The 26,505-nt window shown below is 42.1% G+C and overlaps 1 protein-coding gene and 1 long non-coding RNA gene across 2 annotated transcripts in view; one reads left to right on the top strand and one right to left on the bottom strand.

The window, feature by feature from the left end:
• The window catches only part of LOC127529878 (uncharacterized), a 71,718-nt gene extending 60,910 nt beyond the window's left edge, over nt 1–10,808 (bottom strand). The window contains exons 1-2 of the long non-coding RNA XR_007936482.1: nt 10,675–10,808; nt 10,470–10,531 (exon numbers count right to left, since the gene is read on the bottom strand). This is a non-coding gene — a long non-coding RNA (uncharacterized LOC127529878). The remainder of the gene's footprint in view (nt 1–10,469; nt 10,532–10,674) is intronic.
• Nucleotides 1–26,505, top strand: part of ap1m1 (adaptor related protein complex 1 subunit mu 1) — a 113,687-nt gene that overhangs the window by 34,548 nt on the left and 52,634 nt on the right. The window contains exons 5-10 of the mRNA XM_051935014.1: nt 1,677–1,824; nt 3,035–3,161; nt 6,840–6,982; nt 7,083–7,154; nt 7,501–7,659; nt 9,561–9,686. Of these exons, the coding sequence (XP_051790974.1) occupies nt 1,677–1,824; nt 3,035–3,161; nt 6,840–6,982; nt 7,083–7,154; nt 7,501–7,659; nt 9,561–9,686 (775 nt within the window). The remainder of the gene's footprint in view (nt 1–1,676; nt 1,825–3,034; nt 3,162–6,839; nt 6,983–7,082; nt 7,155–7,500; nt 7,660–9,560; nt 9,687–26,505) is intronic.

The raw sequence follows: 26,505 nt of genomic DNA, 5'->3' as shown, positions 1-26,505 counted from the left end.
AGATGCCCCACAGCCACTGGACCCCACGACCTTGCCCAACACCCAGTCCATACAAGCATTGTACAGAGTAGGAGCAAAAACAGACCCCTGACGAACCCCAGAATCAACTGGGAACAACGCAGAGGTCCTGCCTCCACTCTCCACAGCACTCACAGTACCAGTGTACACGCCAGCCATGATATCCAGTAACTTCGAGGGGATCCTGCAAATCCTCAGGATGTCCCACAGGGCAGCTCGATCAACTGAGTCAAAAGCTTTGAGAAAATCGACAAAGGCTGCAAAGAAACTCTGCCGATATTCACGTTTGCGCTCCATGACAACCCTCTGTGCCAGAATGCGGTCGATGGTAGACTTCTTAGGCGTAAAACCAGACTGTTCCGGTCGCTGGTAGGTGAGCAAGTGATCACGGATCCTATTGAGGACGACCCTAGCAAGGACCTTATCCAGCACAGAGAGCGGTGTTATCCCCCTGTAGTTACTGCAATCCAGGCGATCACCCTTCCCTTTCCAGATACAATACAATACAATACAATACAATACAATTTATTTTTGTATAGCCCAAAATCACACCGGAAGTGCCGCAATGGGCTTTAACAGGCCCTGCCTCTTGACAGCCCCCCAGCCTTGACTCTCTATGAAGACAAGGAAAAACTCCCAAAAAAAAAACCTTGTAGGGAAAAAATGCTCCGATAGGGACGACAAGTCCCATTTTCCAGTCAGTTGAGATGATGCCAGTCTCCCAAATGGAAGCAAAGATTGCTTGCAATGCCAGGTGGACAGCCTTACCACCAGCCTGGAGAAGTTCACCCCGGATACCACAGATCCCTGCAGCCTTTCACCCCCTCTGCTGGTTCACCACCTGTGCAATCTCAGTGTGACTGGGGGGTTCACAGCTAATTGGAGGATCAGCCTCAAGAACCGTAGACCCAGCGATATCCAACATCCTAGCCAGAGGATCAGCTTTGAACAACTGCTCAAAGTAGCCAGCCCAGAGGGTCACAACTGCAGTGTCATCTGTAAGGACCGTTCCATCAGCTGCCCTGACTGCGACTCTCCGAGGAACAGATTCAGATGTGCGCAATGCTCCGATTCCTCTGTAAGCAGGACATCGGTGGCTAGACCACAGATGGTGTGTCACTTGCTCACAGTTTCCTCTAACAAATGCCCCTCTATCTGCCCTCAGAGCCCTCGCAGCCATCCCTCTCAGTTCCAAACCAGAGTTGCCATTGAGCCGTGCACTGCGACTCCTCTCAATGATATCCTACATATCTATATTTCTACATCATATGACCAAAATGTGTGCAAATCCTCTTAAATGGAAGTTTGCAATGTGCACTTTGATTGCGATGTCTGAATTGTTTGATTTGTAATTGTGGAGCAGTGGGATAAATCAAGGAAAAATGGGTCTTTGTGCAACACGTTATGGAGGGCACTGAATGTGACAGAACTTTGTGTTTCTTATTGCAGCCTTATTGTTTAATACATTTAAGCTCAATAGTCATTTATTTTTGTGATTTTCCAGTAGCCAGAGTTTAAGTATCTTATTGTTTAGCAACATCACATTAGCAAAAAAAAAAAAAACAACCAGTGTGGAAGAGATCTGATCTTTAGCCTGTTTTTGAGACTCTCTGTGTTTGTCAGTTAAGCATATTGTAAAACATTCTTTGGGTTTTCAGGTACATCACCCAGGAGGGACACAAACTGGACACTGGAGCCCCTCGGCCCCCTGCCACCGTTACCAATGCTGTCTCATGGAGGTCAGAGGGCATCAAGTACAGGAAAAATGAAGTCTTCCTGGACGTGATTGAATCCGTCAACCTTTTGGTTTGTGATATTCTTTACATTGGCTTTAAAAAAAAAAAAATCTTTGGGTCTGATCTTTCATTTTCATCAGAGTGTAGGGTTTGGGTTTGGATTCGGCACAATTCTCTTAGGAAGTGGATCTATTAAAATGTAGTTTTCCATTCCATTAAGAACTTCCCGACTGTTTAGGCTTTTTTTTTTTTTTTAGTTTTTATATACATCCATCCATCATCCAACCTGCTATATCCTAACTACAGGGTCACGGGGATCTGCTGGAGCCAGTCCCAGCCAACACAGGGTGCAAGGCAGGAAACAAATGCCAGGCAGGGCACCAGCTCACCGCAGGGCACTCTCACACACCCACCAAGCACGCACTAGGGACAATTTATAATCGCCAATGCACCTAACCTGCATGTCTTTGGACTGTGGGAGGAAACCGGAGCACCCAGCGGAAACCCACGCAGACACGGGGAGAACATGCAAACTCCACGCAGGGAGGACCCGGGAAGTGAACCCAGGTCTCCTAACTGCGAGGCAGCTGCGCTACCCACTGTGCCGCCCCCTCGGAAAGGGCAAGTTGATTAAAATCATGTTTAAAAAAAAAAAAAAATACATACTGACCTTATCCTTTGGGTACTCTTACTAAAGAGAGAGTGTCATTTTTTTTAAATAACAAACTGGAAAATATTCACAAATATCATATAAGGTGATTAAGCTAGTGACATTTTGCATCCAAATCTATTCAGGCAGATATTGCAAAGTTGCTTTTATTCTGTAATATCGGTCTATTAGCCAATAGTGTGTCTTTCTATACATAGCAAGCATTTGTGTGAAATGTAGCTAATTTATACCGTTTGTCCTCCATTATGACATTTAAACGGATTATTTTTGTAGCAGAATGTTGCGTTTTCCATTGGACTGCTTCAGATTTTCTAACCGATCATAACATCATTATGCAACCATTGTCAGTGCCACTATGTCTGTCTTATTACATGTTGCACAGCTCTGAGATAAGAACGGGGCTCCCTGTGATGCATCTGGGAAATAAAACCTGAGTTAAGGTGAATGGGGGAAAATAAAGCCATGGACCTCATTGGTTTTAGAGATGCTCGTTAATCCTGTGCCAGACTTTTGTTTGTTTGTTTGTTTTGTTAAACTAAAGCTCCCTAACTCTCACTTTTTTATATATATATATATATATATATATATAACTTCTTCTCTATTTATTCAGGTTAGCGCCAATGGAAACGTACTGCGCAGTGAGATTGTAGGATCCATCAAAATGAGAGTGTTCCTGTCTGGCATGCCAGAACTGAGACTTGGCTTGAATGATAAGGTCCTGTTTGAAAACACTGGACGTAAGTACATCTTGGTAGGGGTTTAAAATGAGTACTTGTGACTTCATAGATACGACCTGTCCCAGAGGGATCAATTGGCATTTTGTTTAAAAATCACAGTGGGCTGCTTTTTGCTGCAAGTTTTCTCAGACGAGTTATTAATGTTTGCAACAATACTATTTATTTATATAGCACATTTTCATTCAAAAAATATAACTCAAAATGCTTTATAAAATGTTAACGAGTAAGTTACAAGGAAAGAAAACCAAGATAAGGCAATAATATTAAAGAAGAAAAAAAAAAAAGCAAATTAATCTAAACAATCTTAAAAACAGATAAATAGTTGCATCCTTATATATTTATGATGAGTATTTTGGCCACCAGGGGGCACACCAGCTCACCTGACCTGACACAAACAGACGTGGACAGAAGGCTTTATTTCAGTGGGAAACGTTTCCCAAATTGTTTCCCAACAGGGCCACACTAAGCACAGTGCTATAAACACAATAAGTACGCTTTTCTTCTTTCTTTCTCTGTCTCCTTCTGCCTCTACTCCTCCTCCTCCAGCAAGGGTTGACCTCCATCTCCCAACTCTGGCTCCTGGAATGAAGACAGCAGCCTCCTTTTATGCTGCACTCAGGATTACTTCTGGTGGTCTGGCAGCATGGTCCGGTAGCACTTCCGGGTGAAGCGAAAGCTTAACATAGTAGGGCTCTTGAGACCCCGCAGCACCCACAGATCCCAATAGAGCCGACAAACTCCAAGTCCCATGATACCCTGTGGGAATCTGAGGTGCTGCTGCAAACCAGGGGGACTTCATCTAGTGTTCTGGGGGAGACAATGCCCTGTGGATGCCATCTCTCCTTGTCCTTGCCGACTGAGGGTGTCCCGGCCGGGCCAGACTGTTGGCTGTCCCTCACAGTATATCTCTCTATTCTAATAACAAAAATCTTCAGTTGAGATGTAATCTTCTCGGAAAGACACTTAAACAACCCACAAGACAAGGCAGTGAGACAAAAGGACAGCTGCTGCATATGCTTTTAAATGATCAACGCGCAGCGCAACAAGCAGATCACACAGCTCAGCAGCAGCAACAGCAAGCCAGCAGCAGATCCGACCGCATCTCCTTAATGTGCGTTCAGCCCAGCCCCCCCTTCACAACGCAAGTAGCAGAGATGTTTTTTAATAAAAAAAAAAAAAAAAAAAAAAAAACTCCATTTAGGCTGGAGGAAAACAAAAACAAAGTCTGTAGGGGTTACAAGGCCAAAGCCTGCACTGGGCATTATACCCAACATAAATGCTCTAAATTCAGTTTTCTTGGTTTTCAGGCGTCATGCCCATATAGCCTTTTAGGAAAACAACTAAAATGTAGCTGTGAAAAAATTAAATTAAAATAATATTTTTTTAGCAGTTTTATTTATATATACTGTGTATATAATACAGTGTTCCACTGTATTAGCCTGGTGAATTTCTGTTGGTAAAGAATTGTAGTTTGTAGGTGCATAACAGCAAAAGGCCGCCTCACCACTTCTAAAGTTAGAAGGTCATGCTAAAACCGGTGTGATGTGCGCAAATTTTCTTTTCCTACTTACATTAAGATTCTGGCTGCTGCAACCTGTTGATGTCTGTCTTGGGTAGTCCTGTTACAGTAATCTAGTGGACTAAAAACAAAAGCGTGAACTAATTTTTCAGCATCTTGTAATGTTATAAGAGGTCTAACTTTTGTTATATTCCTTGAGTGACAAAATGAAGTCCTAGTAATCTGGTTAATATGTGATGTAAAGTTAAGGTCAGAGTCCATGATTACCCCTAAATTCTTTACCTCCACCTTCGCTTTTAAACCTAAGAGATCAAGTTTATTCTATTCCGAATACCATCGCTATTTCCATATTTGTCAGTCACTAAGATTTCTGTTTTTTCCTTCTACACCTTCTACACTCCATCCCATCTCTTGCGTTCCTTCCGCCCCTCTCCTTACTCACTGAAGTGTTTTTATTTGCAAATCGCACTACACCTTCAGAAAGCCTAGCGCTCAGTAGCTGTCCAACCACATTGGCCCTCTGAATCTCCAGCCGGATCATTGCTATATTATGTTTGGCAAACACAATTGGTACATTGCTGCCACCCACCCCGTAAAGGAGTGTATTTCTCACTTCATTTATTTACTGTTGCTAAGTGCAGAGTTTTACAGAGCCCCTGAAGGGACACGGGGAAACAAAAGAGTCCTTTACAGTTCTGTGTGCACACGCAAAACGTTCTGCTGCTTACGTGAAAGTTTATAAGGGTTTTTTTTTGTTTTTGTTTTGGGGGTCCATAGAGTTTCCGTGGGCCGTGAAGCTAATTAAATTATAGCCTGCGAAACCGCTGATACGTGTGTGTTAGCGTAAGTACACGGGTGTAAAAATTTGAGAAAGAGTGGACGCGTAGATTTACGCAAATATTTCAGCTGTATTTGGCCAAAACAGACAGGTCAGTATGAAGAACAGGGAAAAGAGGAAGAAGAGCAGACAGCCAGAATTCAGAAATATCTGACTATGGGGCCAAAAGAAAACATAGCTTTTTGGTTTCATGGACAAAGGAATTTCCATGGCTGGAACATGATAAAGTGAACAACACAATGTTTTGTTGGGTGTGTCATAAGTTCCTCGCAATTTCTGACTCAATGAGATCTTTTGTTACTGTAAAAAAAGAAAAAATAAAGCATGACAAATCTGTGCATCACAAGAAGCGTATGGGTTCCCGGTCTGTAGCTTCTTTCTCTGAACAAACAACAATAGCAAAGAACATAATAAAAATAAACGAAGAGCAACATGATGTCCTGACAAAACACTATGTTGTCAAAAGTGAATTACCATTAGTAAAATTTAACAGCCTTTGCAAACTTTTGATGCAGCAAATGACCTAGATCTTGGTTCTACTTATCACAGTGATCATGCATGTAGAGAATTTATTGGAGCAATTGCACAACTGTCAAGAGATCAGGTTGAAAAGGAAATACAAGAAAGGAAATTCTTATCAGTTCTTACAGATAGCAGCACAGACGCTAGCATCATAGAACAGGTGTTGGTTCATGTCAGGTATGTAAAAGATCTTCTTTCGACTGCTCTTGCTAGGGGTCACCACATCTACATTATGTTCCATATCTTCCTGTCCTCGCTATCTTACTCTGTTACACCCATCACCGCCATGTCCTCTCTCACCACATCCATAAACCTTCTCTTAGGCCTTCCTCTCTTCCCCTTACCTGTCAGCTCTATCCTTAGCACCCTTCTCCCAATATACCCATCATCTCTTCTCTTGCACATGTCCAAACCAACGCAATCTCACCTCTCTGACTTTGTCTATCCCAACCGTCCCACCTGAGCTGACCCTGTAATGTCGTCATTTCTAATCCTGTCCATCCTCGTCACACCCAATGCAAATGGTGACATATCCACTTACCTGATCAAATGTCAGCTAATGAAGAGCTTGGTAAAGGGATTCTGAAATATTCTGACCTTTCTGTGCCTCAGCAGTACACCTTTACAGTTTTCAGATTATAGAGCAGGTTTCCAATGTGACTGATAGTGATTTTCAAATTCTTTGACTTCCAAAAGCAAAATTTTGGTGTACGTTTAACTTGCCAATGTGTGGGTTTACGCAAATGCAAGTCCTAGTATTATGTTTTATTTGAGCTTGTATCTTTCCTTTTATCCTCAGGTGGGAAGAGTAAATCTGTGGAGCTGGAAGATGTGAAGTTCCACCAATGTGTGCGACTCTCTCGTTTCGAAAATGACCGAACCATTTCCTTCATTCCTCCGGATGGCGAGTTTGAGCTTATGTCTTACAGACTCAACACACATGTAAGCCCGTAGCTGCCAGCAAGAGCTACATTCGGTCATTGGTTGAAACAACATCCCTCTTAAGGCCGAAATGTAACTATCACTCTTATTTCCTTTCAAGGTGAAACCACTGATCTGGATTGAGTCTGTTATCGAGAAGCACTCACATAGCCGCATTGAATACATGATAAAGGTAATAAATATATCAGCAAGCAATCCAGCCTCGGCATTTCAGATGTCAGGAGGTCTGGTTAAGTTGACTGTTTTGAAGTAGTTTACATTCTGGCAAACGACGTTTCACAAAGTATAGAAAATGATAGAAGTGTAGCATCCATGACTTCAGTATGCATAGACAATTTGAGTAAATTTGTTAAGAGTCATCCCGTGAGCTTTGCGAAGCTCGTTCCAAGTTAAGCTTCTAAGCTGAAACAGACATTGTTTTTGTTACTAAGGATAAGGCTATGCTGTAATAATGGCCATCAGATACTAGCTCTGACTCTCATCGATTTTTTTTTTGTCAATCTTTCGCTCTCTTCCAGGCAAAAAGTCAGTTCAAACGAAGGTCCACCGCCAACAATGTTGAAATCCACATTCCAGTTCCTAATGATGCAGACTCGCCTAAATTCAAAACTACCGTGGGCAGCGTCAAATGGGTTCCAGAGAACAGTGAAATAGTCTGGTCCATTAAATCCTTTCCAGTAAGTAGGAATAGAATTTAAGGCAAATGAGCATCCAAAGAAGTTAATGTCATTGGATGTACAGTGGGGGAAATAAGTATTTGATCCCCTGCTGAATTTGTAAGTTTGCTCACTGACAAAGAAATGAACAGTCTCTTAATTTTTATGGTATTTTCATTTTAATGGAGAGAGACAGAATATCAACCAAAAATCCAGAAAAAACACATTACGTAAAAGTTCTAAATTGATTTGCATGTCATTGAGTGAAATAAGGATTTGATCCCCTACAACCCAGCTAGAATTCTGGCTCTCTCACATTGGCATGTGGCACACAGATTACAATCAATCAATCAATTACAGATACTCCTGATCTCAACTCGTTATGTGTATAAAGCACACCTGTCCACAGAATCAGTTTCTTCCATTCCAACCTCTCCACCATCATGGGCAACACCAAAGGACGTCAGGGACCTGCACAAGGCTGGAATGGGATACATGATGGTGAGAAGGTGACAACTGTTGGTGCGATTATTCAGAAATGGAAGAAATATAAAATGACCATCAATCGCCCTCTGTCTGGAATTCCATGCAAGGTCTTGCCTCATGGGGTGAGGATGACCATGAGAAAGGTGAGGGATCAACCCAAAACTACACAGGTGGAGCTTGTTAATGATCTGAAGGTAGTTGGGACCACCACAGTCACCAAGAACACCATTGATAACACACTATGCCGTAATGGATTGAAATCTTGCAGCACCCGCAAGTTTCCCCCAGCTCAAGAAGGCACATGTACAGGCCCATCTTAAGTTTGCCAGTGAACATCTAAATGATTCAGAGAAGGCTTGAGAGAAAGTGCAGTGGTCAGATGAAACCAAAATCGAGCGTTTTTGGCATCAACTCAACCCTTCTTGTTTAGAGGAAGAGGAATGCTGAGTATGACCCAAAGAACACCATCCCCACAGTCAAGCACGGAGGTGGAAACCTTATACTTTGGAGCTGTTTTTCTACTAAGGGTACAGGATGACTTCACCGTATTGAGGGGCCAGTGGACGGGGCCGTGTACCGTATAATCGAGAGCGATTGATGGTCATTTTGTATTTCTTTCATTTCTGAATAATCACACCAACAGTTGTCATCTTCTCACCAAGCTTCTTGCTGATGGTCTTGTTGCCCATTCCAGCCTTGTGCTGGTCCCTGACGTCCTTTGGTGTTGCCCATGATGGTGGAGAGGTTGGAATGGAAGAAACTGATTCTGTGGACAGGTGTGCTTTATACACATAACGAGTTGAGATCAGGAGTATCTGTAATTGATTGATTGATTGTAATCTGTGTGCCACTTGCCAATGTGAGAGAGCCAGAATTCTAGCTGGGTTGTAGGGGATCAAATCCTTATTTCACTCAATGATATGCAAATCAATTTATAACCTTAATACAATGTATTTTTTCTGGATTTCTGGTTGATATTCTGTTTCTCTCCATTAAAATGAAACTACCATAAAAATTACAGACTGTTCATTTCTTTGTAAATGTGAGCAAACTTACAAATTCAGCTGGGGATCAAATACTTATTTCCCCCACTGTAGGTAACCTTGATGAAGCAAAGCACAGCAGAATATTTGATATGGAAGGGTTATTGTATAGTATCGGCTGCGGATTGCTAGACTTTGCTGTTACTGTATGTTCAATTTTCTGCATTCAATATTCTTGGCCACCTCCCGAATGCTAGTTTGTTAATTCAGGTTTCTTTTAGTATCAGTAAAATTTCACTTTTTTTTTTTTTTTCGGCCTACTTCTCATACAAATTGTCTGAAAGGTTTTATGACAAAAAATGTAGCCAGTATAATCCAAGAACATAACCAGGCCTGTTTAATTGCATGCATATGCTGATTCTCCAAAAGTAACTCTTGCTTTGAAACTTGTAGGGTGGCAAAGAGTATTTGATGAGGGCTCACTTTGGCCTTCCATCTGTAGAAGCAGAAGACAAAGAGGGAAAGCCACCAATCAGCGTCAAGTTTGAAATTCCTTATTTCACCACTTCAGGAATCCAGGTTAGTTCTGCAGCTACAGCAAAATGCAAAAAAAAAAAAAGTAAAACTATTTAACCCACAACCTTGTTCTGTACAACAGGGTGCTGTAAAATGGGCTTTAAATACTTCATGTTTGTATGTGTGCACTTGGTAAACCTTTGCCAGATGCCTTCATACCTTTTTTTCTTAACTGTTATAACTCTAATATTCTTTATTCCAATATTATTTTAATTTATGAGATCAAATTTTTAACCTTGGGGAAAACATTTAATAATGCAAAAAAACAAAAAAAGTCAACACACAGACATACACAGGATTTTTGTAATTGCCAGTTGTATCCCTTTATGAGTTACTTAAACGGATTCGTGCAGCTTTGAGAACGCAATCAGATGCGTTCAGGTGTTTGTATTATATATATATACAGTGGAACCTTGGTTTGCGAGTAACTTGGTTTACGAGTGTTTTGCAAGACAAGCTAAAATTTTTAATAAATTTTGACTTGATAAACGAGCGAGGTCTTGCAGTACGTGTAGTATGTATACGCTTTGTCTGCTGAGCATCATGTGATCACAACTGAGCTGATGGTTCTTCTCTCTCTCTCTCGCTGCAGGATTGTGGGCAATTGTTCCCTATTCTCCGTCTGAGTCGGCGTGCCTCACTCATATAGTTAACATCCGTACGAGCGTATACTGTTTACTACAGCATTGTGACTGTGTGTGTGTGTGCACGCGCTTGTGTGCTGTGACGTGCAAGTCCCCGTGTTGCACTCCAAAACTCGAAGCTGAGTCTCAGTACTTTAGCAACACCAGCTTTATTCAGCTTGAAACAGCAACAGCGTGGTTATTTATTGTAGCAGGATCTGCCACCTGCGGTGGGTTGGCACCCGGCCCGGGAATGGTTCCTGCCTTGTGCCCTGTGTTGGCTGGGATTGGCTCCAGCAGACCCCTGTGACCCTGTGTTCAGATTCAGCGGGTTGGAAAATGGATGGATGGATGGATGGGTCTGCCACTCTCCTATACACAGACACAGCAGTCAGGCAGGGTCGTGGCCAACTAGTACTGTGCCCTGCGTGTTTATAATGTTCCTTGTATCACCCATCGACGGCAGGTGCTTATAGCATGTCCGCGATCTTTTCAGATTTGCTTTTACGACGAACTGATACAGCGCTGGGAGACTGCAATTGCTTTGGGACGCTTTTCCGTGCATTGTCCCGCTGGGTGGAATCCCACAAGAGTTTAGAAACTCACTCACACCAGCCATGATTCTTTTCAAAGGTATAGTGCAGGATAATTTGTTTTATGCATTTTTACTTTATATTTTGTATTAATCATTTTTATATGAATAGTTGTGTGTTGTGGAACGAATCATCTAAGTTTCCATTATTTCTTATGGGGAAATTCACTTTGATATACCAGTGCTTTGGACTGTGAGCACGTTTCTGGAATAAATTATGTTCGTTCCACTGTATGTTTAAGTATATATATAATAGAGAGAAAGAGATATACCAGAGGGCACACAGCTCTCCAAACACCTGACACAAAAGACAGAAGCACAGGTTCAGCACACTCATTTTTATTTTTCTTATTTTTCCATGTGGGAAACGCCTTCCCCCATTTCCCACCTGTATAGCACAGTTCCAAGCACCAGCACACAAATCTCTTCTTCTTTTTCTTTTCCTCCCACAAGCTTTGCCCTCCACCTCCCAACTCTGGCTCTCGGAGTAGTGGCTGCTGGCTCCTTTTATACGGCGCCCGGAAGTGCTCCAGGTGTTTAATTTCCTTCTTCTGGCAGCACTTCCAGGTGTGGTGGAAGTGCAGCAACAAAGGGCCCAAACATTCCCGCAACGCCCAGTTGTAGGTTCTTCTTTTTTCATGGCTGGGTACCAACAAATTTGTCCACGTGTATAGGTTTGAGGTAAAATCCCTAATTTTTAATAGAATGAATGTTAATACTTTCTCCAAATGTCTGACCAAAACCTTTTGAAACTTTTTTTTGTTTATTTTTAACAATCATTTTTACTAATCTTCATGAATTATAATTCTTGAGTTGACTGTACACATAGTGTCTTCTGAAATCCCAGATAGGTTACACTTCTTATGTAATGAAGGCTTCCATGTTTATCATCAGATGTTAAGGACAGGTTCACACTACTTGTAATGTGGAGGAGAATACAGTAGTTTCAAGGCTGGTAGTTATGCTAACTAATCATGATGCCACAGAGTGGCGATGGGTTACATGTTGATTGGCACATGCATGTATACATTTCACAATTCTCTGTTCATGTGATGTGACCCTATAAGCAGAAGTGTTGAAAGAATATTAAGAAACACTAGGTTTCACTGAAAACAATTCAACTCTTGAATGAAATATCCTTTGCAATGTACAGGTCTTGTCAGCAGGGGGCATGCTTGGATAAATAACGAGCAGTTTGCTGGTGTTTGTTAAGGTTTTGCTGAAATTCTTACATATCATAGATTTTCTGTATCTACTGTAAGCATAGTTAGTTTATAGGCAATTGAAGAACTGCAAAAATTAATTTGCAGTATATTTAATATATAGAACTATGCAGTAAGCCTCTGCAGAACATCTTAAGGTTTAAATATATCTTCTGCAATGAACATGTTTGGCCAGCAGGTGGCAGACTTGAACAGTTAAGACAATTTTACAGAACTTAATGCGTTTTTTTTTTACTGGTTAATGCAGGATTTGTGAAAATACCAATTAACAGAGTAAGTAATGGGTAAGAGATTTTAGCCCAGAGACTGTAAAGTTTTGATTTTATCTTCTTCATAATTCTACAAGAAACATTTAAGCCAGTATAATAGTGATTTTTTTTTAAGTTCTGACTTATTCACCTGTTCTGTGCCCATTATTCATCTTACCTTCAGATTTCCATGTTGTGTGAAAGCAGAGTATGTTGTTGTATGTCACTGGCAAGAGGTAGGATTGTACAGGACCTGTAAAATTCAATTCAATTGCTCTTCAAAGAGTGCAGGCATAGATTAATTTGACAAGTTCTCAATGAAAATGCAAGTGTAAATTTTACAAATTACTAATTATATAATGAGCACATGTAAATATAATAATTCATTTTAAGATACAGGAAAACAAAGTAGTTTGAAACTGGTTAACATGGAGCCCAGCACAATCTCTCTTTTAATGAACTGTTGGACTGTATACTACTATGGCCAGTTGACATTGTGGGAGAGAGAATAAAAAAACTCCAGTCAGCAGCATCCCTTGAGAAAATAAACGTTTTTGGGTGGGGGCGGGGGAATGGGGGGGGGGGTGGCTCAGTGGTCAGTCATAACAGAGAAAGGCAAAGTCGCAGTCCTACCCTCCCCCTCCATTCTGGACAGTCTACAAAAGACTCTCTGCTGGGTGGTCCATTCTGATGACAGAAACTTTCCATCAAATGATTCCAAGGTATCTTAAATGGCTTTTCCATGACCAGAAAACAGCTTAACAGTAAACGCCAGGAAGAGAAACAAAGCAAAGAATGGTTAATAACAGTTTATAATTAATATATATGACTTATATATCATACAAACAGAGATGCCATATTCACAGCTAATTAGCAGCTCTAGTCAGGGTGTGCTAGACTAAAGTAATGAGTCTTCAGCTGGGATTTAAAACCTGAGCCTGAAAGCGCGTCTCTTAAATAAGCCGGCAGATCATTTCACAGCTTTGGACCTCCCATTGTTATTTTATTATTAATCTTTGGTATCTTTAGTAGGTCATCTTCTTGAACTCTTACATGAAAATAAATCCATTCATTTTCGTAATTGCTTAAACATTCATAGGAATCCGGTGTGTATTCTGGCAGTGCTGGGTGCAAGTCAAAAGTTAACATATTACAATATGCCAGCTCATTTCAAGGCATATTCATGAACATACCAATTGGTTATTCGTGCAAGATCAATTTTAGAGCCACCAGTTAACCTAACCTGCTTTCCTTTGCAATGTTGGAGGATAATTATTAAATAGATATGAACAGATAGTGTGGTGTAGGAAACTTCTGTGGGGTCTTGAGTGAGTGACTTTTTGTCAACTCCATACTTTAACTTGTATAAAATAGCGGGTAACATCTCACTCTAGTGACTCGGGTGTTAAACTGTAAGGCATTCACTTTGTACCATGAGCATTTCACCAGATTAGTGTTATCGAAATATGGGAAAAATTGTAATTTGTGGGTAATTTAATAAGAGTATGTAAAATTTTTGTGGGCATTTATTGTACAAATAAAGTAAAGATAGTGGATAAGTATTTCCCTTAAGTTGTAAATTAACAGTATTGACCACTCCTCCACCTCCATACCCCACTTCTTCAGTGGAAGCTGCAGCCGAGTGACGGACTTTGCTGATGCCGGCCCCTGGAGTGACGAGCAGCCTTCTACAAGTGGACATGACCTTAACACATTTTCTGATTTTATTTGTGTGTGTGTGTGTGTGTGTGTGTGTGTGTGGTTTACCCTTCCCCCCCCTTTTACTACAAGAGACAATTCCGCGTAACGGCCGCTTTTGTGCAAAGAAGTTAAGCTTACCACATAATCGTCTCCCTAATTAGATGCACTTTATAACTGGCTGGCAGGCCTGCTGCGTGCATGCGAGGGGGTTGTTAAAAAGGGAAAAAAAACGTCGGCCATCACGTTGATCAAAAGCGGAATTGTTAGGGTTGCATTTGCTGCCAAAGGGGGTTTATGCTTTAAAAAAAAAAAAAATCGGGTAGCCACATCAGGGACTTCTCTTCCTTTTGCTCCTCCCCCCTTTGCGTCTGATTGGGGCCAGTTATGACAGCTGCTTAGTGTACAGAATTGAAATAAACCCCAAATTGCCCAACTGCTGTCAGCTTCTCTCTCTTATTACTTCTAACTGAGGAGAGAAAAAAAAAAAGTACCTATGAATTATCCACTTTCGAAATGCTAGTGTAACACTTGCTGCAATTTATTTCAAGGGACAAGCCATTTAAGAAAAGAAAGTAAGTGAAAGGGCTTCTGAAAATTGGATTTTCACTGTCTGCTTTTTCATTTTCGTGCATCTGTTTGTGTCTTTGATAGCAGTTTGAGCTAACCTCAAAGCCCACTGACTGTTGGCAGATTCAGCACAACATCTGTGTGTAACCCCCCTGTCCCCCACCAAATAACCCCAGCCCTAATTCAAACACCACTATGAGGGATTTCTTTGAAAATCACTTCCATTGGAATATTTTGTCATTGCTTCATTTCTAGAATACATATTGTGTGTTCTTAGAGAGAGAGTGTGTAGTTCTTAACAATAAAAAAAATAAAAGAAGCTATACTGCTGCTGAATTGTGAATTAGAAATGGTAAAAGTGTCTTATAATGATTATTACTAATAAAGGTGTTATATCCTTGTACTGACTTGATAGGATTTTGAGCAGAAAATTACAAAGCTGAAATCTGAACCTGTCAATGAAAAGACATAATAATGGAAATAATGGAGGTGTTTGCCATTGTCATTTTTTATTTCTTGATGAGTGAGAAGAAAAGATGATGAACAGCCTGATAGCAACAATTAGCACCGCTCAGTTCAAATGAGCAAATTTGTTTTTCCTTAGCTATTACTTGTCACCTTACATCAGGGGTGTCCAGCTCCAATCCTGGAGGGCCGCAGTGGCTACAGGTTTTCATTCTAACCCTTTTCTTAATTAGGTACCACTTTTTGCTGCTAATAAACGGCAAGTCTATTAAAATTAAGGCAAAAGAAGTTAAAGACTTGGCACTATGAATTGTTTTTTTTTTTTTCCTTAATTAGCAGCCAAACAATAATGAGGTACAAAATGAGCCAACAGCTCACCTGTGTCCATCATACAATATTTGAAAATAAGAAAAGGTGAAAGTCTCAGTAATGTTGATCTGATCAGGTCCACAAAACATTTTGACGGTGCTCTTAGAAAAAAAGAAAATCAACAGTTTTGGAAATGTCTGCTGTGGCAGAATTTGCAAATCACTAATTACATAGTGAGCACATACAAATATAATGATTCATTTAAAGATAGAGGAAAACAAAGTAGTTTGAAACTGGTTAACACAGAGCCCAGCATGATCTCTCTTTTAATGAACTGTTGGACTGTATACTACTATGGCCAGTTGACACTGTAGAAGAGAGAATAAAAAAACTCCAGTCAGCAGCATCCCCGGAGAAAATAAACATTCTTTTTTCGGGGCTCAGTGGTCAATCATAACAGAGAAAGGCAAAGTCGTAGTCCTACCCACCCAGTCCATTCTGAACGTTCTACAAAAGAGTCTCTGCCATCAGATTGGACCACCCAGCAGAATCTTTCCATCAGATAATTCTGAGGTATCTCTGATGATTGTGATGACTTTTCCATGACCAGCAAAACAGCTTGACAGTAGAGCAGTGGCACCAAGTGCCACAACAGGATACCAGGAAGAGAAAAAAAGCAAAGAATGGTTAATAACGGTTTATAATTAATGTATATGACTTGTATATCGTACAAACAGAGATGCCATATTTACAGCTAATCAGCAGCTCTAGTCAGGGTGTGCTAGACTAAAGTAATGAGTCTTCAGCTGCGATATATCTATAATATCTATATATACGTATATCTTGTAAGAAAGACACAAAAACGAGCTTAAAGTTTTGGGGGTTTGTCCCCGTATACTGCAAAGAATATGGTCAGTCACGTTCTTATACAACACAACAGACATAGAAGGTTTGACAGGCAGACAATTTATGAGGTGGGAACGGAAGTGAACAGATAGGATGCTGGGAAGAAATCGTGGTGGTGGATGGGAGAAATGACGTCATCAGGAGGGTATCAGAGGGAAGGAAGGAACCCGGAAGTGGCTGGTTTCTTTAGGAGTCCGGGTAATCTTACGGCGGCGGTGCTTCGTTCTTTCTGAGGAAATAAAGAAAGAGAGGTTAGCATCCCACCGTTGTCCCCTGGCACGACATGTCATGGTGCGCGTCGGGTCCTTAAGCTGCTCCCTATGCGCTCGTGCGTGACATGACCCCACACACACACCCCCCCCCCCCCTTCAGCCCAGACCCACCGAACCGAGAGGTCGTGAGCCCGCGAGTGAGCGTCAACGTTGGCTTGGAGATTACCGTGATGATAAGTGACGGTGAACTTATATGGCTACAGGTCCAAGAACCACCTGGTGACCCGAGGATTCGACTCCCTATGAACGGCCATCCACTGGAGTGCTGCATGGTCCGTCACCAGGGTGAATTCCCGGCCCAGCAGTTAGTACCGCAGGTGAGTTACCGCCCACTTGATGGCCAAGGCTTCCCGTTCCACCAGTTTCCTACTCTCCCGGTCCAACAGTTTCTGACTCGGGTACATCACAGGGTGCTCGACACGGCACCTAGTCCTGTGTCCGAAGCATCGGTCTGGAGGAGAAAAGGAAGAGAAAAGTCAGGAGTTCTCAAAATAGGTGCCGTTGTGAGGGCTGTTTTTAAGTCACTGAATGCCAGTTCCGTCAAGTCATTCGACACCACATGGAAAGGGGCCCTCTTCTTTGTCAGATCAGTCAAGGGGGCGGCCCTCTCAGAAAACCGAGGTTCGAACCAGCGGTAGTTTACTCTCTAATCCCAAGAAAGCTTGCACTTGTTTCTTGACTATCGGACAGGGCCATTCAAGGATGTCTTTGATTTTTGAACACTGTGGTTTCACCAGCCCCCCTCCCACCAGGTAGCCTAAATACTTGGCCTCGTTCAATCCAAAGAAACATTTCCGGGGATTGATACGTAGCCTGGCCTTTGCTAGTGTTACGAGGACGGCGTAAACCTGCAGCACATGCTCCACCCAGGTGCCGGAAAAGAAGACCACTTCATTGAGGTAGGCAGCACAGTAGGACTGGTGGGGCCTTAGCACTCTGTCTACCAGACGCAGAAAGGTTGCTGCTGCCCCATGCAGTCCAAATGGAAGGAACTTGTATGCCAGTGTCCGCTAGGGATGCTAAAGGCTGTTTTTTCTCTTGCGGATGCCGTTAAGGTAATTTGCCAGTATCCGTTTGTCATGTTGAGAGTAGTGAAGTAACTGGCCATCCCCAGCTGCTCAAGGAGTTCATCCATGCAAGGCATGAGGTAGGCGTCGAACTTGGAGACTTGATTAAGATGTCGAAAGTCGTTACAAACTCTCAATGAGCCTTCGGGCTTAGAAACGAGGACGATGGGACTGGACCACAAACTGTGACTCTCTTCAATGATGTCCATGTCCAACATCTGTTGAACTTCTAGCTCCACCTCCGCACGCTTCACCTCCGGCAGGCCATAGGGTCGTTCCCTGACTACCACCCCCGGGTCCGTCACTATGTCTTGCTGAATCAGCGAGGTGCGGCCCAGTGCTTCACTGACCACTTCTGGGACAGACAGGATCGCTCTTTCAAGTTCCTGTCGCTGGTGGGGAGTCAGATTGTGACTGAGGTTAAGTTCTGCTTTTTTTTTGAGAAAAGGGAGAGGGTAAGGCCAACAAGAGGGCAGTCTTCCATGGCTTCAATAAATTGATATGCATTTCACTTGTTGAAGACTAAACTTCGCACAGAAAGGCCCACAAACAAATAGCAACTGAAAGCCGCTGCAGTAAAGGCCTGGCAGAGCATTAAAAACGAGGAAACCCAGCATCTGGTGATGTCCATGAGTTCAAGACTTCAGGCTGTCATTGCCAGCAAAGGGTTTTCAACCAAGTATTAGAAACGAACATTTTATTTCCAGTTATTTCATTTGTCCAATTACTTTTGAGCCCCTGAAATGAAGGGATTGTGTTCAAAAAATGCTTTAGTTGCCTCACATTTTTATGCAGTCGTTTTGTTCACCCCACTGAATTAAAGCTGAAAGTCTGCACTTCAACTGCATCTGAGTTGTCTCATTTAAAATTCATTGTGGTAATGTACAGAACCAAAATGAGAAAAAAGTTGTCTCTGTCCAAATATTTATGGACCTAACTGTATATATCTACAGTATATCTATAGATTGTTCTAATGTTGCCTGTAATGTTTTAGTTTTGTGTAAGACCATTAAGCATCTTTCTAGTCAAAGAAGAATGTTAACACATAACCTTGTTTGCAGTGATCAGAGTTGACTTAATATTCCAGTTTGTGTTCTCTGCCCTCACAGCCCACTGTTTGTCATTTCTGAAACTCAAAATGTGAAAAGAGTTGGTTTTAATTCTATTTTCTTCCATCTATTGCAAAGCGAAAAACCTCATGTAAAAAATGTAATGAAAGATAATAAGATGATCCCATAGGTGAAATTGTTAACTTTGATGGGCTTACAGTGCCACCACTTTTTAGGATGGAATTGCTGCTTGGCAGACGTCTGGGTGAAGAGTGCCAGGTGTCTGTTTTTGCCCAGTATATTCTGATGCCTAACCCAAGTAGAGCCGTCTGTGCCTTTTTGCAGTGCGCATACTGCAGCACTACCTCCCTCTGTCACTTTCCACATAGCCAGTGGACATTTATGAAAACTGCTCTCGTAAGCCCTTAAGTTGTGCCCCTATTGTTATGGACTCTCTCACATTTCCCTCATCATAGTTTTTGCAGATACATAAAAAGTGGAACTGGAAAAGTGTGTTACATTATTAAGTAATCCCTGCCACAGTGCCCCTTTTGCAGTGTGAAAAAAAAAAAACAAGAAGTGAGATTTTAACACTGTTAGCAATGTACTGTGCTGTTTTGACTTGCTGATGCTTTGTGGGTTATTGGGTTGTTGTGGGTTGTTCTTTGTTGCTCTCCTGAAGGCTTTTTTTATTTGACTCCTGGCTATCTAAACGCACAATCTAATTTTTCTTTTTGGATACTTAAGTCATGGCAACTTTTCATTCTTTACAGAGGCTCTAAAGGCATCACAGTTAACAACACCCCATGCTCATGTGCCATATTCACATTATCCTTATGTCTCACCCCAATTTCATTTACTATTTGGAAGTCCTACACGTAGATAAAAAGAACGCTCATTATTAATACAAAAACTAAAGATAGCAAATTCTCAAAAAGAATATCCTAACTTCAAATAAATTCCTATTTGTATAGAGTCTATACTATAGACGGAAGGATGACTGGAGTCCCAAACAAAAGTTAGGGTGTCAACCAGGCCACCCCTTTTAATGCAATTTAACTAGAAAAGTGAACAGAAACCGGCACGTCATGGTGAAACAGAAAACGGGCTTCTTAGCCAAATAGGCTCAGCATTGTAATCGGCTCATCTCGGCGGGTCAGTCATGCGGGGGCTTCTCCCTGAAGTGAGCCTTTTTTTCCTCTGGGACTGTTTCAGTTTTATAGCATCCCAATCTGAAGGGGTGGGCTTCTGGGACACTGTGGGTGAAGTTGAGTTACCCCCATAGGGCGTTTTCTCGGGTCTGTAAGAAAAAAGGACATGACACTGCTAAAGACCACACTCATTCTCATCCAGGGGTGATATTGCACTGAAATCATGGGGTAGAAGGGTTCTTTCATCTAATTGGCTAGCCCAGCAATGACTCAGTTGTAAAATGGCCAATAGGGGAGAGGCTGCTATCTGGCTGCGGTCTCCAGGAGTCTGACTGTGTCTGGCTTGTCTGAATCCTTGTCTACAATCCGAATGTGGGTCTACAGTCAGCTGATGGACAGACGTTGTTTTTCATTTATGTTATTAATTAGTTTGAACAAATCTGTGTCCTCATATGTGAAAGTTCTGCATTTAGTGAATGGTATTAGCTATTCTTGCATTTTGCCGTAGCAATCTGTGCCTGCATGTGGTGAGGAGTGCTGTGCAAGAACAAAGTCGTTTGTACTGTTGTGTTGTACTTCTGAGGTGGCCATGATAGTCTGGCCGTCTCACTCTGTGAAGAGGATTTCTTGTGTTCCATTTTGTGCGTGTGTTTACCCCATTTTTTGACACCCATTGCACACCCCACCTACCTGGTGTGGTGCCCGGCGGGCATCCATGCCCGGCCGGGACGCCTAGGAGGAGTGGAGGAGGGCTTGTGCCTCCTCCAGGACACGAGGGGGCGTCCTCCCTGGTGGCTTTGGGGACCGCGGGTACGGAGCTTGGAAGCTCAGCCTTGTAGGGGCCCGTGGTCACCACCAGGGGGCGCCCCAATGCCTTGGGACTGTTGGCCCTCACCGCCACACCGGGAAGTGCTGGGGGGAAGAAACTTGAAAGCACCTGGTGGACTTCCGGCAACACCTTGGGAGCTTCCGCCACACAGGGGTGTGGCCACGGAGGCCCTAATGAGGCACCTGGAGCCCATCCGGGGCATATAAAAGGGGCCGCCTCCCTCCAGTCAGGGCGAGAGTCGGGAGGAAGAAGACAAAGCGTGCTGGAGAGGAGTGGAGGCGGACCAGGAAGAGAAAGGCATTGTGTTGTGGCCAGGACTTTAAAAGGGGTGATTGGTGCTTTGTGCACTGGGTTTGTGCAAGAACTGTAAATAGTATGTATAATAAACGTGTGTTGGGTGACATGAACGTGTCTGCCTGTCTGTGTCCGAGCCAGTCTCCACACTGGAAAGGGGTCTCTCTCTGAATTGCCTTCAAGGCCTGGGGGGCTGTCAAAAATAGGTCCTGTTAAAGCCCATTGAGGCTTTACTTCTGTGATTTTGGGTTATGTGATTTTTCTTCCTCTCTATCTTCAATCCTCTGTTTTCCAAAGCCCTTCTCCATTCTTCCAACTTCCTCTCCACTTCATCTTCACCAGTCCTACACAACACAATGTCATCAGCAAAATGCCTGCACCAGGGGGCTTGGTCTTTTTATCCAATGACACAACACATCCATAATCACATCAGTTTTAGTGTGCCTGGACCAAAGCATATTCATCTTCTGTAACAAAGGGGGGAAGAACAGCATAAATGTTTGGGGACTGTCATGGTAACCCCTTTTAATGTAGAGAAAAACAATAGTTTAAAGAAAATGAAAACAAAGAGTATTTGGACAATGTGTCCTGTCTTTGAGATTCCTGGTTTGGGAGGCACTTCTTGGGGCGAGATCAGTCTCTTGCAGAAGTAGATTTGTTAATGAACACCGACCTCCAGTCTGATGTTCTTTAAGTGTCGCCGGAGCAGAAAAAGTGGGACAGAGCTGGAAGTGATGTTGGTACTCCTCCCTGGAGACATCTTCTGTTTTGAGGATAGCAAGATGGAAGGAGTTAACAATGGTGCCAGAGAGATAGATGGATTGACGGACGGACGGATAGATGGATGGATAGATAGGCAGATGGATGGATAGATAGACGGGTAGTTGGATAGGCAGATAGATGGATGGGTGGATAGACTGATAGATGGATGGATAGATAAATAGATAGAACCTTACTTGTCTGTGTCTAATTTCAGAGTTTTTATCTTGACAGAGCCCTGAAGACGCTCAGTCGGCACGGCATATTCTGACACTGCTTAATCTCAATCTCTCTCACATGCTTTCTAAGAAACCGTGGTCGATATTTGATAACCACTTTTTTCCCCAAAAATAGCTTTGACTGTAATAAATAACATAAATCTCCCTTGAAGCCTAGATATGCGGAGAATCATGTCAGATGCACATCATCTTTAATATCAGACTTTTGAGGGCTGTAATTATTTTAGAGTGACGGTTTTAGCCTCCTAGTGGCTTCCCAGACTCATTTACATCTATTTTGGGGGGTGGGGGGGACCCTCTTCTGTGACAATTTCGCACTTGTACTGACAAGTCTTTGAATTACATTGTGGTGCACTTTATTGAGCTTTGGTGTTTTTATTATCACCCTGTAAGTTTCTGCTGTGCTCTCCCAGGCTGATTCTTGTGAGTAATCTCATCCTGGATTTGTTTTGGATGCTTCATTGTGGTTTTGTTAAAGAGTTTTACTAATCAGTTGCAAGGCTTCCAAATGCCAGGCTGTTTTTTGACTCCATGGACCAGTGTTGTTCTTGCTATGCACCTGATAATTGCTGGGATAGGCTCCAGCTGCCATGTTACCCTACCCTGAACAAGTAGGTTAGGAAGGTGGATGGATTAATGGAGGGGAACACCATTGGACGCTGCTGCTGTATTCTTATTCAAATGTCCATATTCTGTAGCAGCTTAGTCCAAATTGACTGTGATGTATATGAATCTAATAACCTTTCTTTTTTCCTCAGCTGTACTACAGTAGCAGGCTTGAAACACTAAATGAAGAATACAATTACAGCCATCTGTGCATCATGTTCCTAGTCTGTTTTTTATTTTTACATCAAGCCTATCTTTATAGCATCTTGTGTCTCCTGTCCTGGAAAGCAATCCAGTATGAAGGCCGATCCATTGAAGCACATACCCGCACTCATTTGTACTGAACCAATTTAGTATTGCCAGTCTGTCTACCATGAGTATCTTTTAGATGTGGATGGAAAGTCAAAAAAAAATTGGGAGAATGAGCGTATGCCATACAGTCAGTCATTGATTTGGTAATTGAATCCAGGTTGCAGGAGCTATTAGGCAGCAGAGCTAAATGCAGGACTTGTAACTCAAAATTACTGAAGTAAGAAATACTTTACTGAATAGATTTAAAGAGATCCGTATTCAGATGTTTGTTTGAGTCATTATTGTCAAATACGCAGGGTACAGTGAAATTCTTATTTGCGTATGTGACCATAATTCAACCATTCTCCCCTCCCAGAGAGTTCTGTACAACCATAAACTAATGTAACCAATAATTTGGAAGAGAATGAAGATGGACCCTATAGTAGGTGGGACTGGTGGAGTCTACAAAATCATTATAGATCCCCTGGTCACAAGGCACATAACCACATTTGAATTTTGATAGGGAAATTATATTAATATTTTAGCTAGTCGGTTTGCACTTACTGGGAAGTAGAAACTAGGGGATGCATGGTAGTGTCATATCGTAAGAGTGGAGAAAAGACTTAAATAGTAGTAGATAAAATAGCATGTAATCTAAGAAAGAGGGATCAGGCTGGTGAACTTACCATGCAACATACGTTAATTATTGGAAGCAATTATTAAATACAAGTTGGAGCTGCACATCTGGCACTGGTGTATTAGCAGATAGTCGGCATGGATTCTGGTGAAAAAGGTCGTGTTTCACCGATATGCTGGAATTCTATTAGCAAGCAACAAAAGCAGACAATAAGAGAGGTGTGAATGATACTATTTGGCTTGATTTTTAGAAAGCTTTTGATAACGTCCAACATAAAGCACAAGTAATCAAACTAAAACAAGTGGGAGTTCATGGTGCAGAGTGTAGGTGATGAGAAGTTTTTCAGAATTAGACGATGTTAAATGTGGTGTCCTTTAGGGATTAGTGCTGCTGCTCCTTTTTTTATATTTATTACTTGACAAGAATATAATTAGTTAGATGAAGATTATACCAAACTTGTTGGGAGGGTAGATACAGCGGGGAAAATAAGTATTGAACACGTCAACGTTTTTCTCAGTAAATATATTTCTAATGGGGCTATTGACATGACATTTTCACCAGATATCGATATGAACCCAAGTAATCCACACGTACAAAGAAATCAAAGCAAATAAGTTCATAAATTAAGTTATCTTCTTATACAGTAATCCCTCACTTATCGCAGGAGATAGGTTCCAAGGCCGACCGCGATAACTGAATTTCCGCAAAGTAGGGTCACCATATTTATTTAATTATTTAACATGTATTTGGACGTTTTTAAACCCTCCCTGTATTGTTTACAACACACCCTTTACTCTATTAAAAACAGGGACAACTGCTAAGCAATATGAAATCGGTAGATAAGTTTACACTTACTGTATAGCGAAGTACATGTAGCAGCTTGTAGGCGGTCATGACGTCGTCGACCTTGTTGCAAAGATTCCTAAAGCAGATTCCATCCAGACTACTGCCTTATCACGTCCACTTGCAACTCGTTTTGCGCCCTGGTTAAAGGACACTGCGGCCGTAGATCTTGTATGCTTTTCCTCCTTTTTAAATAAAAAGAATCGTGGACTCATTGATGCTGTAATGGTGTAGCTGTTCCCTTCCTTCAACATATCCAAAACGTTTACCTTTTCTGCAATCATTTGCATCTTCTGTTGGCGCTTGGACACGGCCCCTGAATCAGTAGCACGTTAATGCTGAATGAGTGAGATGAGACTTCCTGGCTAATGCAACACTCCGTCGCTGAGCCAATCAGCAGCACACAGGAACTTAACTGCGTGCTCTGATTGGGTAGCTTCTCAGCCATCCACCAATAGCATCTCTTGTATGAAATCAACTGGGCAAACCAACTGAGATAGCAAGTACCAGAAGTAAAAAGACACATTGTCCACAGAAACCCGCGAAGCAGCAAAAAATCCACGTTATATATTTAGATATGCTTACATATAAAATCCACGAAAAGTGAACCGCGAAGTAGCGAGGGATTACTGTATAATACTCTACCGTGGCTGTCCGTTTGTCTGTCCAGGATTTTAGATCACCTGTAGCTTGCAAACCGTTTGACCTGAAATTTGGTACACATCTACTATGTGACGTCTACTATCCGCTTTCGGGGTGATGATTGACCTCCAAGGTTATTCCTCTTTTTATTTTTATTTTATTTTATTGTAGAATCAACTCTCGGCAGCAGGGTGGCTGTGCCATTCTCATCCCTACCACCTTCACTGTCACTTCCCCTACCTCTTTATATCTTAAAGCATTCTTGAGGCAGATTGAGGACATAAGTGAAAAATTAAGAAAAACGTACTCAGTAATTGTAACACAGAAACAGACTTAATCAGTTTACACAGTAAAAGATGCAGACGGAAGAAGAGAAGAAGCGGTCCGCTAGGGTGGAGAAAAGAAGAGCTGCAGTAAGTGCATCAACCTTTGAGCAAACGAATGCTAAACGTACAGAGAAAGAGGATGACAACTATAAGTCAAGTGTATTCACTGCATGTTATCGTGCAGTGCGCCATTACTGGTGTGTAATAAAGTGAAATGACGCAGGGAATAAGTATTGAACACGCTTACTGACATTTATTTAAGACTTAGTGGAAAAGCCTTTGCTGGTAATGACAGCTTCAAGACGCCTCCTGTATGGAGAAACGAGTCGCGTGTATTGCTCAGGTGTGATTTTGGCCCGTTCTTCTACACAAACTGTCTTCAAATCTTGAAGGTTCCAGGGGGCTTTCCTATGAACTCTGATCTTCAGTTCTTTTCAAGTCGTGTGATTGACTGGGCCGTTCTAGCAGCTTTATTTTCTTTATTCTCTGAAACCAACTGAGAGTTTCCTTGGCTGTGTGTTTGGGATCATTGTCTTGCTGAAATGTCCCCTCCTCGTTTCATCTTCAGCATCCTGGTAAATGGCAGCAGATTCTTATCAAGAATGTCCCTCTACGTTTCTCCATTCCTCCTTCCTTCAATTATATGAAGTCTGACAGTATTTGGGGTGTTTCTGGGGTGATGAGCAGTGCCATTTCTCCTCCCATCATAGTGTGTGCAATGACATCCATAGAGTTCCGTTTTACTCTCCTATCTGACCAGACTCTATCCTCCCAGTATTTCATTGGCTTGTCCAAATGTTGTGCAGCAAGCAAACTTTAAATGAGCTTCAGCTTGCTTTTTCTTCAGCAGTGGAGTCTCATGCGGTGAGCGTGCATAGAGGCCATGGCAGTTGAGTGCATTACTTCTTGTTATCTTTGAAACAACTGGACCTGCTAATTTCAGGGTCTTTCTGAAGCTCTTGGTGAGGGGTCCTTGGCTCTTCTGTTTATTCTTTGGACTCCTCTGTCAGACATCTTGCGAGGAGCACCTGATCATGGCTGGTTTATGGTGAAATAATGTTCTTTCCACTTGCGAATTATGACCCCAACGGTGCTCACTGGAACATTCAGAAGTTTAGAAATACGTCCGTCACCAATGCCATCAACAATAAGGTTGTGAAGGTCTTGAGAGAGCTCTTTGCTT

Source organism: Erpetoichthys calabaricus, chromosome 12 (genome assembly GCF_900747795.2).
Source record: "Erpetoichthys calabaricus chromosome 12, fErpCal1.3, whole genome shotgun sequence".
NCBI classification, from domain to species: domain Eukaryota; kingdom Metazoa; phylum Chordata; class Cladistia; order Polypteriformes; family Polypteridae; genus Erpetoichthys; species Erpetoichthys calabaricus.
Note: the sequence above shows the minus strand (reverse complement) of the source record. Positions and strands in the feature narration are given on the sequence as shown.